This window comes from Oncorhynchus nerka, linkage group LG7 (assembly GCF_034236695.1).
Source record: "Oncorhynchus nerka isolate Pitt River linkage group LG7, Oner_Uvic_2.0, whole genome shotgun sequence".
Classification (NCBI taxonomy): domain Eukaryota; kingdom Metazoa; phylum Chordata; class Actinopteri; order Salmoniformes; family Salmonidae; genus Oncorhynchus; species Oncorhynchus nerka.
The window spans coordinates 19,614,011-19,629,422 of record NC_088402.1 but is presented as its reverse complement, the minus strand read 5'-3'; the positions used below and the strand labels follow the sequence as shown (position 1 = coordinate 19,629,422).

At 40.7% G+C, this 15,412-nt stretch overlaps 1 protein-coding gene and 1 long non-coding RNA gene across 7 annotated transcripts in view; one reads left to right on the top strand and one right to left on the bottom strand.

The window, feature by feature from the left end:
* Window positions 1-2,452: 2,452 nt before the first annotated feature.
* LOC135572426 (uncharacterized) lies at window positions 2,453-10,015 on the bottom strand. Its single transcript, XR_010464286.1, has 2 exons — window positions 9,931-10,015; window positions 2,453-2,852 (listed from the first exon to the last, which is right to left on the bottom strand). It is a non-coding gene; the product is annotated as an uncharacterized LOC135572426 (long non-coding RNA).
* Window positions 10,016-10,041: 26 nt separating this feature from the next.
* Window positions 10,042-15,412, top strand: part of nfyc (nuclear transcription factor Y, gamma) — a 46,732-nt gene continuing 41,361 nt past the window's right edge. For all 6 annotated transcript variants that reach the window (XM_029662881.2, XM_029662879.2, XM_029662882.2 and 3 more), the window contains exon 1: window positions 10,042-10,131. In XM_029662881.2, coding sequence (XP_029518741.2) covers window position 10,131 — 1 coding nt within the window. In that variant the 5' untranslated portion in view covers window positions 10,042-10,130. The remainder of the gene's footprint in view (window positions 10,132-15,412) is intronic.

The window sequence follows — 15,412 nt, the reverse complement described above, 5'->3', positions numbered from 1 at the left end:
CAAATAATGCCCTCTAGAAATACTGTGCTTTTGACTCTGTACTGGTACTGCCTGTATATAACCATGGTATTTTTACTCATTGTTATTCACCATGTATTTATTCCTCGTGTCACTATTTCTGTTTTATCTTTAACTCTCTATTGTTGGAAAAGGACCTCTAAGCATTTTACAGTTAGTCTAGACCAGTTGTTTTACGAAGCATGTGACAAATACAATTTGATTTCAATGTCAAAGCAATATGACCACCAGTTCAGCAGGTGGTGGTATAGCATTTGGAACAGAAACATGGGGAGGAAGTTGGTCAATCAGTATAAACAGGAAGTATTTTTATCCTAGCCCAAGAGTAGCTTAGCGTTACCTGATTTAATCGACGGCTTGATTTTTTGGGGTCGATTGACATTTCTTTAGTTGAGCAGTAGCAAATGGACACAATACACCCGTCCGATTCACGCATGTCTCAGATGACTAATCCATTGCTGTGGCCACGCATCCCCATTACTCGACGACGTGCTACTGAAATTGTATATGGTTGAGCAACATTAATAATAAAAAATATTATTTTATAACAAATGCGCTTTCTCCTGCGTTGGATAGCGGTTGTATCTGCGGTTCTGAAACATAATCTTCAGAGCGCCGTTGAACTGGCGTCTTTTCCTGGACTATGTTGCTATGTGCATAATAGCAAAGCTACCCAGCATATTGGTGTTGAGAACAATGCGGTGCAGGCAGCAGAGGAGTAAGAAGAGAAAATCTCTTGCCCTAATTATCTAAGAAAATAGAGGAGAGAGGAAACCCCAACTTAATTAGGTCTATAATCAATAGCCTAACTGTTAAATGTGCCTGGCTTTATAAATCATCCATAAATATATATGTTTGAGGGTTTGTGTAATAGCCTACTGATTATGTAAGCTTCAAGCCTCACTCAACTGCAACATGTTGGATAAAACTATTTCGGCTGTTTTTTATCTTTAAAAAAATTACAACATACTCTCTGGTATTACTTATAATATATTCAGTGTTGTTTACACTGTTCCAAATGGTCAGAAATATTGTAATATAACAGCACCTGTTAGTCACACATAATAGGCTAGACACACAGCTCTTGCTCCTATACCTCCTTTTCTTGATATTCTTATAATTATTATTATTATAATCATCATTATAATAATAAGTAATGCCATTATCATTAGTAGGCTTAGTATAGCAGCCTTCGAGCTGTAGGCCTAAAAGTGCATCTTGTTTAGCTGTCTTACTTCCCGTTCCTTACTTAGGCCTATATTTCAAGAAAGCCTATAGGCTACTGCATCAATCAATAACTCGTTAATGTCATTCATACCTTGAAATGCAATCAAGCATTTTAGGTTTTAAAATGACATAACAAGGGGAGCCTTGAATAATTAGCCTAAACAATAAATAAACTGCAACATGTTGGCAATTCCATTCACGAATGCATGCAACTGTTTTAGTCTTTACATTAATAAAGGCTTTACCTTTTTTCGTTAGAATAGACTCCCCGGTACACTTATATTTTATTTAGTGTCGTTTACACCGTTCTGTTTAAATATTGTAATCTGACAACACCTGTTTGGTACACATCATATGCAGGCAGCGCTTGCTCATATAGCCTCGTTTTTCTTGATCTCCAGTAGCTTCCACAACTAAGTCAAATTTCTTCCACACATTGGATTTCCCCTTTCTATCCTGAGCAACCGGTAAACATTCTTCTGTTTCAAGTTTATTTTTCCCGTCCTCCACATCGTTTATGCTGCCATGTCTTATGGTGTTGGAGTTTATTATAATATGCTACAGGCCATGCCCCATTGGTCACATACATACGATGCATACATGTGTCACGCAAAGAGAGCAAAGGTTTGAGGGAATAGGGAATGTTTTTCCTAAACAAATTTGGGATTTTGGTAACAGATCTTTTCAGAGACAAAATAAGTAAGAAATACCTGTAATTTTGTTGCAGCTTCATCACCACGGGCAGCGTGATAAATATTGCTGCTGTGCTATGGTCCCTGGTCGCTGCAGCAGGGAAGAGTGAGAGACACCTTGCACCAGTCACACAGGCACTCAAATGTCATTTTTTTAACACAGCGCGGCAAGTCCGAGCCCGGCCCAAACCAATTACTGTCGGGCTGGTCCTGCCCCTCAAGGTCAACGGCATCATGAACTTTACCAAGTAGCAGGACATTTTAGCCCAAAATATTAATGCCTCTTGTCACAAGTGGATCTTGCAAGTGGACACTTTGCCGCAAGTGGATTTCAGCAAGACAATAACCCCAAGCACAAAAAAATTCACAAAGAAATGGATAATTGACCACAAAATCAGGAAATATTATGTATGGAGGAATGGTCTAAAATACCTCCCAATGTGTTCTTCAATCTCTAAAACATTTCATAAAAAGGAATATTGAAAACAGAGGTGCCAATAATTTTGACCCATATCTTTTTCATAATTTAAAATGTATTTATATAGACCTTCGTACATCAGCTGATATCTCAAAGTGCTGTACAGAAACCCAGCCTAAAACCCCAAACAGCAAGCAATGCAGGTGTAGAAGCACAGTGGCTAGGAAAAACTCCCTAGAAAGGCCAAAACCTAGGAAGAAACCTAGAGAGGAACCAGGCTATGTGGGGTGGCCAGTCCTCTTCTGGCTGTGCCGGGTGGAGATTATAACAGAACATGGCCAAGATGTTCAAATGTTCATAAATGAACAGCATGGTCAAATAATAATAATCACAGGCAGAACAGTTGAAACTGGAGCAGCAGCACGGCCAGGTGGACTGGGAACAGCAAGGAGTCATCATGCCAGGTAGTCCTGAGGCATGGTCCTAGGGCTCAGGTCCTCCGAGAGAGAGAAAGAAAGAGAGAAAGAGAGAATTAGAGAGAGCATACTTAAATTCACACAGGACACCGGATAGGACAGGAGAAGTACTCCAGATATAACAAACTGACCCTAGCCCCCGACACAAACTACTGCAGCATAAATACTGGAGGCTGGGTCAGGAGACACTGTGGCCCCATCCGATGATACCCCCGGACAGGGCCAAACAGGAAGGATATAACCCCACCCACACCACTAGAGGGATATCTTCAACCACCAACTTACCATCCCGAGACAAGGCTGAGTATAGCCCACAAAGATCTCCGCCACGGCACAACCCAAGGGGGGAGGCGCCAACCCAGACAGGAAGATCACATCAGTGACTCAACCCACTCAAGTGATGCACCCCTCCCAGGGACGGCATGAAAGAGCACCAGTAAGCCAGTGACTCAGTCCCTGTAATAGGGTTAGAGGCAGAGAATCCCAGTGGAAAGAGGGGAACCGGCCAGGCAGAGACAGCAAGGGCGGTTCGTTGCTCCAGAGCCTTTCCGTTCACCTTCACACTCCTGGGCCAGACTACACTCAATAATATGACCCACTGAAGAGATGAGTCTTCCTTGACAGGAAGCCAGTGTAGGGAGGCTAGCACTGGAGTAATATGATCAAATTGTTTGGTTCTAGTCAGGATTCTAGCAACCGTATTTAGCACTAACTGAAGTTTATTTAGTGCTTTATCCGGGTAGCCGGAAAGTAGTAATTTGTTTTTCTATTACTTGTGTTGAACAAAATCTCTTTCTCTGAGCAATTGTATAGCATAATGTAACCCCCCCCCTTTTTTAGCATACACCATATCTCATATTATTGATTTTATATAGTATTTTCTGCTCATCTTTATCAAGGATGCCAATAATTATGGACCTGACTACAGTATGTGATAACGTCTCGGATCCTAACCCCATCTTTATCTGTAATGCTGATAGCAAGGTTGCTGGTCACACTGATCCATTGCTGATAGACAGCTGAACCTGTTTTTCACGGTTGAGTCTCCCTTCCTTCCTGACAGAAAGAGAACACCCTGGTTGCTAATGCTAAGTGATTTCATGTTCCTTTGACTCACTGATTGTCAATGAGCTTGGGACCTCTGTAAGTGTCTTTTTGCTGCACCTTCCTTCAGGCAGGGATAAAGGAAGTTCAGAGTTTCAAACCAGGCTCACAAGGCAAGCACACTACCAGTCTCACAAGACAAGCACACTACCATCTGTGCCAATAGTGTTAGTGCACTTTGCAGAGGCCTGTGTCCAGGGAGGCTGGGCCTGGCTTGTGTTCAGGGAGGCTGAGCCTGGCTTGTGTCCAGGGAGGCTGGGCCTGGCTTGTGTCCAGGGAGGCTGGGCCTGGCTTGTGTCCAGGGAGGCAGGGCCTGACTTGTGTCCAGGGAGGCTGGGCCTGGCCTATGTCCAGGGGAGCAAGGCCTGGATGTTTAAATATATTTATATGGATATTTATGTACATGTATGTGTAGGTACTCCTGTTAATGAAAGGACATTGATGTCAATTTTAAGAAATGCACTCCATCACCCCTTCCTTCCCCTTTCCACATTCTAGGATGTTATCATTATATGAGGACAGCGGAGTCAATCACCACCTTCCGGAGACACCTGAAACCCCACCTCTTTCAGGAATACCTAGGATAGGATAAAGTAATCCTTCTCACCCCCCCCCTCCCCCTTAAAAGATTTAGATGCACTATTGTAAAGTGGCTGTTCCACTGGATGTCTTAAGGTGAACGCACCAATTTGTAAGTCGCTCTGGATAAGAGCGTCTGCTAAATGACATAAATGTAATGTAAATGTATGATGATCTATGAGAATGCTTTGTTTTGGAAAGTGACATATTTACAAAATTGATTCAATTGGTTGACTACACAGCTGAAGAAAAAACAAATCCTATAGAGATATTAGTCAAAAATGAGCCACAAGGTGTCGCTAGAGCGCGATGAGCCAAGTAATGATCGTGATGAGCCCCCCCACCCGGCCAAACCCTTCCCTAACCCGGACGACGCTGGGCCAATTGTGCTCCATCCTATGGGACTCCCAATCACAGCCGGTTGTGACACAGCCCAGGATTGAACCCGGGTCTGTAGTGACGCCTCTAGCACTGCGATGCACTCGGGAAGCCCAATACACATGTGTTTTTTCAATTGAAAACGTTTATGTGAAAAGCATATCAAATTCAGTTTAATAAAAAATCCTTGACCATTAATGCCTTATAATTCAATTAAGGGATCAATAACTTTTTTACAGTTTATATCCAGTCAGATTATTTCTTACACTGAACGTAGTCTAAGGGCCAGAAGAAACTGTAATCCAACTGTAATCGAGTTGTTAGCCACTATTAACTTGAGGGGATTTGGCCACAAACATTCAACATTGGTGTAAAAAAAGTGAACTATCCCTTTAACATCTTCATCTGAAATTGACCCTAACCCTGTTATGGGGTATTAATTTTTAAAGGGACACTGGGCGATTTGGAGATTATTGGTTGTTTTTCTACTTCCCCAGAATCGGATGAACTCATGAATACCATTTATGTCTCTGTGTGCAGTTTGGGGATTATTGAAGTTACAGTAGCATGCCATGAGTCATAAATCATATTCTTTTGAAAATATCATGACAATACACTCTCAAATGCTAATTTGCAATCAACGAACAAAAACCTACTCGCCAGTTATTTTGGCCACTTTTTCAGGATCCAATCCATATTTTTTATCCCTATCTTCTCCCCTTTTAGCTTTGCCACCTAGAATTGATCAAATTAAATAAGTTCAATGTGTCATAAATAATTCCCCAAAGTCATAATGACACAGACCGATATTAAAATGTTAGCTAGGTCTGAAGATAATGACTCTGGCTTATCTGTACAATGCTACATATAATACATTAATTTACAGTACCTTCGGAAAGTATTCAAACCCCTTGACTTTTTACACATTTTGTTACCGTACAGCTTTATTCTAAAACTGATAAAATAAATAAAAATCTTCAGTAATCTACACACAATAAGAGTGACTGATCCTAAAAAGGGCCTTTGGCATCGATATGAGACAGAAAAATGTATTCTAGTGTCTGAACAAAGTGTAAATAGGATCAATTCAGTCTTCTCTAAAGCGGATATTTGCAAGATGATAGGAAAAAAACTAAAACATGTAAATATAAAAAATATTGTCCCATTTACATTGTGTAATTTATTGACAGTCCCTAACTATCTCCAGAGATGGGTTATCCAAAGTTAAATAAACTTTTCCACGTTTGCAAACCAGCTAGCTGAAGCTAATTGGCAAAAAAGTATTTGGCTAACTCTTCCGACAGGTGAACAGACACAAGAGACACCCACATCAAGCCACACCCCTAAAGCAACTCACGTTTTAATTCAGTCATGGCCGCTAGCATTTCTTAACGAACCAAATCTGAAACGAGGTCAAATCAGGAAGTGTAGTCGCCCTTTAATAGCTACACGTTATAGTTACGGGACTCAATGCTCATACAGTTGAAGTCAGAAGTTTACATACACCTTAGCCAAATACATTTAAACTCAGGTTTTCACAATTCCTGACATGCAATCCTAGTAAAAATTCCCTGTTTTAGGTCAGTTAGGATCACCACTTAATTTTAAGAATGTGAAGTGTCAGAATAATAGACGAGAGAATGATTTATTTCAGCTTTTATTTCTTTCATCACATTCCCAGTGGGTCAGAAGTTTACATACACTCAATTAGTATTTGGTAGCATTGCCTTTAAATGGTTGAACTTGGGTCAAACGTAGCCTTCCACAAGCTTCCCGCAATAAGTTGGGGGAATTTTGGCCCATTCCTCCTGACAGAGCTGGTGTAACTGAGTCAGGTTTGCAGGCCTCCTTGCTCGCACACACTTTTTCAGTTCTGCCCACAAATTCTTCAATAGGATGAGGTCAGGGCTTTGTGATGACCACTCCAATACCTTGACTTTGTTGTCCTTAAGACATTTTGCCACAACTTTGGAAGTATGCTTGGGGTCATTGTCCATTTGGAAGACCCATTTGCGACCAAGCTTTAACTCTCTGACTGATGTCTTGAGATGTTGCCTCAATATATCCACATAATTTTCCTACCTCATGATGTCATCTATTTTGTGAAGTGCACCAGTCCCTCCTGCAGCAAAGCACCCCCACAACTTGATGCTGCCACCCCTGTGCTTCACGGTTGGGATGGTGTTTCTTGGCTTGCAAGCCTCCCCATTTTCCTCCAAACACAACGATGGTCATTATGGCCAAACAGTTCTATTTTTGTTTCATCAGACCAGAGGACATTTCTCCAAAAAGTACAATCTTTGTCCCCATGTGCAGTTGCAAACCGTAGTCTGGATTTTTTTAATGCCGGTTTTGGAGCAGTGGCTTTTTCCTTGCTGAGCGGCCTTTCAGGTTATGTCGTTATAGGACTCGTTTTACTGTGGATATAGATACTTTTGTACCTGTTTCCTCCAGCAACTTCACAAGGTCCTTTACTGTTGTTCTGGGATTGATTCGCATATTTCGCACCAAAATACGTTCATCTCTAGGACACAGAACACGTCTCCTTCCTGAGCGATATGACGGCTGCATGGTCCCATGGTGTTTATACTTGCGTACTATTGTTTGTACAGATGAACGTGGTACCTTCAGGCGTTTGGATATTGCTCCCAAGGATGAACCAGACTTGTGGAGGTCTACAATTTTTTTTCTGAGGTCTTGGCTGATTTCTTTTGATTTCCCCATGACGTCAAGCACTGAGTTTGATGGTAAGCCTTGAAATACATCCACAGGTACACCTCCAATTGACTCAAATAACGTCAATTAGTCTATCAGAAGCTTCTAAAGCCATGACGTAATTTTCTGGACTTTTCCAAGCTGTTTAAAGGCACAGTCAGCTTAGTGTATGTAAACTTCTGACCCACTGGAATTGTGATAGAGTGGATTATAAGTGAAATAATGTCTATAAACAATTGTTGGAAAAATGACTTGTGTCATGCACATAGTAGATGTCCTAACCGACTTGCCAAAACTATAGTTTTGTAACAAGAATTTGTGGAGTGGTTGAAAACAAGTTTTAATGACTCCAACCTGTAAACTTCTGACTTCAACTCTGGAAATTGTTCTGGAAATTGGCCCAATATTGCTCTCTAGAGGGATTTACACGGTTGTCAAAACGTAGTGCCAGGGTAAGCCTACACTAAACACAGACCTTATGTTAAGTGTTTCTAAAATCCCATAGGGGAAGAATGTATGGTGGAAAACAATTAGAACCATTTCCTTGTTTGATGGCTAGGTTATATGGGTATTACGACTCATACTGTAATACTCTATTGGCAGAGGGTGACTTATTTTGCCTTATTCTCTGTAATAATGGTATGGGAATAATAATGCATTTGATTTGTAAAGTGGTTTCTTGCATCAAACAACATTTTCAGTCACCTCCTTGTCTGAAGGACAAGTGGATGAACAGGCTAATGTCAAGCCATTCATTTTTTTTCAAAAGACTGGATTGTAGGCCTACAATGAACATCACACATTGGCTGCTACTGTAGGCTGAATGATATAACAGCCATTTCCATGTTTAAATGTTATTCGATGCATTTTCACCATTGTTTTTTATGGTAGGCCACTCTGGTAAGTCTACATAATGATCAAATAGCCACAGTAACCTACATGGCCACTGTTAAAAATATAACTTAAAGCGGGTAGAGCATCAGTGTCCACAGTAAACGCGCACTGGAAGTTGCACAGAATGAAGTTGCTCCCCTGCAATGAAGTTGCTCCCCTAAAACCAAAGTTGCTCCCCTGCTGATTTTTTTAGACTATCAGGGAGCAGGCTCTTACCAGCATATTTTTCTGCATAAAATCCTATTGTCCTCTCAACAGCAGAAGTATGACAAACATAGAGAGCATTCGGGAAGGTATTCAGACCACTTGACTTTTTCCACATTTTGTTACGTTACATCCTTATTCTAAAATTGATTAAATTGTTTCCTCCCCTAATCAATCTATACACAACATCCCATAATGACAAAGCAAAAAATATATATACTTAAATATCACATTTACATAAGTATTCAGACCCTTTACTTAGTTATAGATGTTTCTGTGTCTATTTAGTCTTGTCAATTGCCACTGAAAAATAGGTGTTTGATGAATATTTGAGTCATTATTTTTGTTGACGAAATTAACACTGATATGCAGAGGTGTGGACTCGAGTGTCACAGGGCATGTTCGACATTGCAGCCGACAGTGCAGGCGACTGCCAAATGACTGATCAAATCAAGTTATATTTGATTTGGATTGATCTACAAATCACCTTGCATCATAAATAACGACTCATTATTATCTGTTTATCAGTCAGTCACAATTTACCCATGACACATCACGGCTTTGATGCTCTCGAACACGGCGACAAATTTGATGACTTCAGACTCAAGTTGATAGAAAATAAAATATCTTTAGACTTGACTTCGACTTGGAGCCTCAAGGCTCGGGACTCGATATTGACTTTAGACTGATGACTTGAAATTATCTGCCCATGTTTTGTAACATTTTGTAACTAATTTTGTGGCACTGAGTCCATGAATTATTCTCCACCCAGTCAGAGACAGTAGCCGCAACATCTCCCTCTGATTGGACCAGCAAACTGTCAATCAACACAGGTCGGGTGAGTTAGCAAACAGATTGTTGATTTTCTGTACAGCTTTTAGATCGGGGCAGCGTAAACATCAAATTGTAGTGAGATAGGATTGCCATAATAAATAAATATGCAGCTCCAAAAAACATGTGTGATCAAGAATATTAACTGTTCGCTTTGCAAGCTCACCAGCAATGGATCATCACGCAACAAATACTAGCATAGGTCTTTCCCATAGGGGATTTTTAGAAACACTTCAAATAAGGGCCAATTTAAAAATCATACAATGTTATTTTCTAGATTTTTGTTTGAGATTCCGTCTCTCAGAGTTGAAGTGTACCTATGATAAAAAAAATTACCGACCTCTACATGCTTTGTAAGTAGGAAAACCTGCAAAATCGTCAGTGTATCACATACTTGCTCTCCCCACTGCACTTCTTACTTCCCAGGCCCAGGATTCACTGACTGAGGTTCATTGACGTCAGTGCGCAATGTTGCCAACGTAGCACAGTTTCCGGTTCGAGCAGAAGTACGTGGCAGCCATCTTGTTTCCCCTTGCTACTGAAATAAAATAAATAATACGCTGAGCTGAACTTCACTGCGAACCCGTAAAACAAAGTGAGTAAAATCAATTGATATACATGGTTAATGTCTATATGTGAAAGCATACTGTGTCGCTATGGAATTGGGGCTATAACTTTGCTAATTTCCAGTTGCTCGTCTTGTCCAATAGACGATTGTTTTGGAAGATGAACATAGGCGCCATTTCCCTCCCCGCTCTCTGAGCAGCTTATTGGTGGCCAGCTGAAAGTAACAGAGGCGTTTAAGAAACTACCGCACTGAGTCCGCCATTTTGGCTCTTGTCTAAACTCTGTCTCGTACGACTGGCGATTTTTGGTAGATCCCGAATGGCGTCAGTTTCACAACGAACTGAACCCTTAGAAACCTTGATTGGTGGAATCTAGTCCGAGGTTTGATTGGTCTGAAGGACATATCCAAACGTAGTCTTTATTGGTTAGAGAGCCTTTCCCCAACTTTGCAAAGCTTTGTAAACTTTCCTTTGATTTATCGCTTCCTTTTGTTCAGTGGCGAATAAACAGTATCACAGGCCACTGTAGAGCGTATCATCGTCTTCCATGTCTCTCTTCCCTTGTCCAGGTTGCGCTTGTTATATGCTAGGTAACTGTTAGCTACCGGTGTCTCCCTACGTTTGACTAACAATAAATAATCACACCGTGTTACTGTCTAAGTTCACTAGCTAAGCTAAACAGCTGCTGGTTTAGCCAGCAGATCCTACTCGCTTGTTTCAACTGTAAGCAAGCGGTCGGGTCTGCTGTCTTTCAATTCAAGGGCTTTATTGGCATGGGAAACATGTGTTAACATTGCCAAAGCAAGTGAGGTAGATAATATATAAAGTGAATATATAAATATCTATCACTGGTTAGGATAGTTTTAGCTCATTCCAAAAATGATTTAGTTGGTTAATAATAGGTAGCTAACGTTAAATGTTTATCGTCAGTGTTGCATGTTGTTGGCTTGAACAAACAATTAGCTAGCTATGTACAAGAAGACACATTTGGGCCATCTACCGTTTATTAGCTAACGTAGTTTGTCTGAATACAGGCCGGAGGCTGAAGGCATCAAAGAAATCACTGAAATCTCAAATTACAACAGACATCTTTCTCACATTTTGCTAATGCCCATTATTAAACCGAGATAACTGACAGTTATTGTGAATCACATTATGTGCGCACTGACTCTTCAAATACTTGAGGACTTGAAGTCTGTGCCTTGTCCCTTGAGCAGCATGATAAACAGCATTTTCTGCTATCTTGCCAATGTATAATTGCTTCAAACTATGTGATGGAAAGAAAATCATTCCATGCAATACCTGTTTCAATATGCAATTTGGAGAGTACTGTAGCAGCCTATGTATTGTACAATCCAAAACTAACTATACTGAGCACAAATATAAATGCAACATGTAACTTTTAAAATAGTTTTACTGAGTTACAGTTCATATAAGGAAATCAGTCAATTGAAATAAATTCATTAGGTCCTATTCTACAGATTTCACATAAGTAGGCAGGGGCGCAGCCATGGATGAGCCAGGCCCAGCCAGTCAGAATTAGTTTTTCTCCACAAACAGATTCTCCTCAGTTTCATCAGCTGTCTGGGTGGCTGGTCTCAGACAATCCCACAGGTGAAGAAGCCAGATGTGGAGGTCCTGGGCTGGCGTGGCTACACGTGGTTTGCGGTTATGAGGTCGGTTGGACGTACTGCCTAATTCTCTAAAACGAGGTTGGAGATGGCTTATGGTAGAGAAGTAAACATTAAATTATTATGCAATAGCTCTGGTGGACATTCCTGCAGTCAGCATGCCATTTGCTCGCTCCCTCAACTTGAGACATCTGTGGCATTGTGTTGTGCCAAAACTGCACATTTTAGAGTGGCCGTTTATTGTCCCAGCACAAGGTGCGCCTGTGTAATGATCAGCTTCTTTATATGCCACACTTGTCAGGTGGCTGGATTATCTTGGCAAATGAGAAATGCTCATTAACAGGCATGTAAACAAATTTGAGCTGGATAAGCTGTGTGCGTATGTAATATTTCTGGGATCTTTTATTTCAGCTTGTGAAACATGGGACCAACACTTGTTGCTTTTTACATTTTTGTTCAGTGTCTAAGGAAATTCCCTGGTTGACTATTAAGGGTAGAATATTTGTTGGGCTATTTTACATGATTAGTTCATGTTCTCACCATCCACCAACTAGCCTAAATTCTCAATCTAGAGCAGGGGGTGTCAAATTAATTTCATGGCTATCACACCAAGCACGGCTCTATACAGGGAGGATCTGTTCTCTAAATGCAAACAGGAGCATACATTAAGGTGGTGCCTGAAACGGGTCTAAGAAAAGCATGCAGTATTGTACTGACGGTACAGTTCTGCCTAACCCATTCATGGATGCTAACTACCTTTAGTGCCTATTGACGATAGTATCTTCTGGCTGGGGAGTTTTGTTAAGGCCCTCTACGCTTGTTCTGAACTTTAAAATGCATCACTTGCGGTGTGGTTTTGGAAACATAAGGAACGTACGTATCTTTCATATCAGCTATAATGATCAAAAATCAAACTTTAATTACTACACACCTTTTTTATAGGGTTAGTGTTCGCACACGGCCATATCTCCATGTTACAGTGCTTCTTTACGGAAGACAGATGGAAGACAGGCCTCCACCTGTGCTAATTAGTTATCTATGTGTGCTTTGAACACCTGTGTGTAAGCTAACTGGGGAGGAAGTGTAGTTCTTCAACTGGAGGCACACACAGTATGGATCTGTTCAAAACTGCTAGAGTAGGTGTATCTTTTTTATTTCAAAGATTCAGCACATGTTTTTCAATAACTGTTTTGCAAGCAAGGATTATTGACATTTCTAAACGTTGAAACACAGGGTTGCAATTGTACTTCACATGCAGCTAACCGCTAAAAAAGGTTTTTGAGAGCTAAGTTCTGCCATGCTTTTTCCTGCGTTGCTGCAGGTAGGCCCCCAACTATCACACAGCTGTTAGCTTCATAACTTTCAACTTGACCTTGATATCCAGTCTAAATGCACCATTACAATGTAATCAGAAAATGAACATGCATATTGTTAATTTATGCCCCATTACTAAATTATCAACATCTAGAATCAGTTTTTCCTTTTGAGCGCAGACAGGATTGAAGCCAGTGAGACTGTTTATCATCCAAATTTAGGATGGACAAACTGTGTGTAGCCCGTGTGTGTGCATGTTTTTGTGTAGGTAAGCCTAGTTTATGCAGGTGTGTGCGTGCATGACTTAGCCTGGCAGCCCTGAGGGCTCTTTTCTGCTGTTTGTTTGTGAAAGTGATACCCCGGCTTGTGCACGTTTGGCTCTAAACAGCGACTGTAAGCAAACATGTCCCAGGTACCAGCAGCACAAGTAATGGGAAGGTCTCTGCTGCAGAGTGACCTTGTCAGGTGTCCTCGTGTAGGACGTTTGGGTGTAGAAGAGCCTGCCTGCACCGCCATAGATAGCTATCGCTGGAATGGAATAATCTATGTGCAGTCTAGCTGCTCTATAATCATTAACCAGCCTGCTACCAGCTCTACTCTGTTCCCAGCTCTACTCTGTTCCCCTCTCGCTGTACCAAAATAGAAAAGGGAACATTGAGTCTCTCTCAATTCCATTTCAATTTAAGGGGCTTTATAGGCATGGGAAACATATGTTTACATTGCCAAAGCAAGTGAAATAGGTAATAAAAAAAAAAGTGAAATAAAATTAACAGTAAACATTACACTCACAAGTCCCAAAAGAATAAGTATGTCTATATACAGTGTTGTAATGATGTGCAAATAGTTACGAAAGGGAAAATAAACATAAATATAGGTTGTATTTACAGTGGTGTTTGTCACATCTTGCTGCTGAGATGGCACACTGTGGTACGGAAGTTTATCAAAATTGGATTTGATAAACTTTGGGTCTGTTTGTAATCTGAGGAAAACGTGTGTCGACAATTAGAGGTCGACCGATTATGATTTTTCAACACCGATCCCAATTATTGGAGGACCAAAAAAGCCGATACCGATTAATTGGCCGATTTTAATAAATAAAATAAATGTAATAATGACAATTACAACAATACTGAATGAACACTTTTAACTTAATATAATACATCAATAAAATCAATTTAGCTTCAAGTAAATAATGAAACATGTTCAATTTGGTTTAAATAATGCAAAAACAAAGTGTTGGAGAAGAACGTAAAAGTGCAATATGTGCTATGTAAGAAAGCTACCGTTTCAGTCCTTGCTCAGAACATGAGAACATATGAAAGCTGGTGGTTCCTTTTAACATGAGTCTTCAATATTCCCAGGTAAGAAGTTTTAGGTTGTAGTTATTATAGGACTATTTCCCTCTATACCATTTGTATTTCATTTACCTTTGACTATTGGATGTTCTTATAAGCACTTTAGTATTGCCAGTGTAACAGTATAGCGTCCGTCCCTCTCCTCGCTCCTCCCTGGGCTCGAACCAGCAACACAAAGACAACAGCCACCACATCGAAGAAGCGTTACCCATGCAGAGCAAGTGAAACAACCACCCCAAGGTTCAGAGCGAGTGAAGTTTGAAACACTATTAGTGCGCGCTAACTAGCCAGCCATTTCACTTCGGTCACACCAGCCTCATCTCGGGAGTTGATAGGTTTGAAGTCATAAACAGCGCAATGCTTGGCACACAACGAAGAGCTGCTGGCAAAACGCACGAAAGTGCTGTTTGAATGAATGTTTACGCGCCTGCTTCTGCCTTCCACCGCTCAGTCAGATACTTAGATACTTGTATGATTAGTCAGATTATATGCAACACAGGACACGCTAGATAATATCTAGTAATATCATCAACCATGTGTAGTTAACTAGTGATTATGATTGATTGTTTTTTATAAGAGAAGTTTAATGCTAGCTAGCAACTTCCCTTGGCTTACTGCATTTGCGTAACAGGCAGTCTCCTTGTGGAGTGCAATGAGAGAGAGGCAGGTTGTTATTGCGTTGGATTAGTTAACTGTAAGGTTGCAAGATTGGATCCAACGAGCTGACAAGGTGAAAATCTGTCTTTCTGCCCCTGAACGAGACAGTTAACCAACCGTTCCTAGGCCGTCATTGAAAATAAGAATGTGTTCTTAACTGACTTGCCTAGTTAAATAAAGGTGTAAAAATATATATTAAAAAATCGCCACCCAAAAATACAGATTTCCGATTGTTATGAAAACTTGAAATCGGCCCCAATTAATCGGCCATTCCGATTAATCGGTCAACCTCTAGTCTCAATGGTCATACATTTGGCAGGAGGTTAGGATGTGCAGCTCCAGTTTCTTCCTCA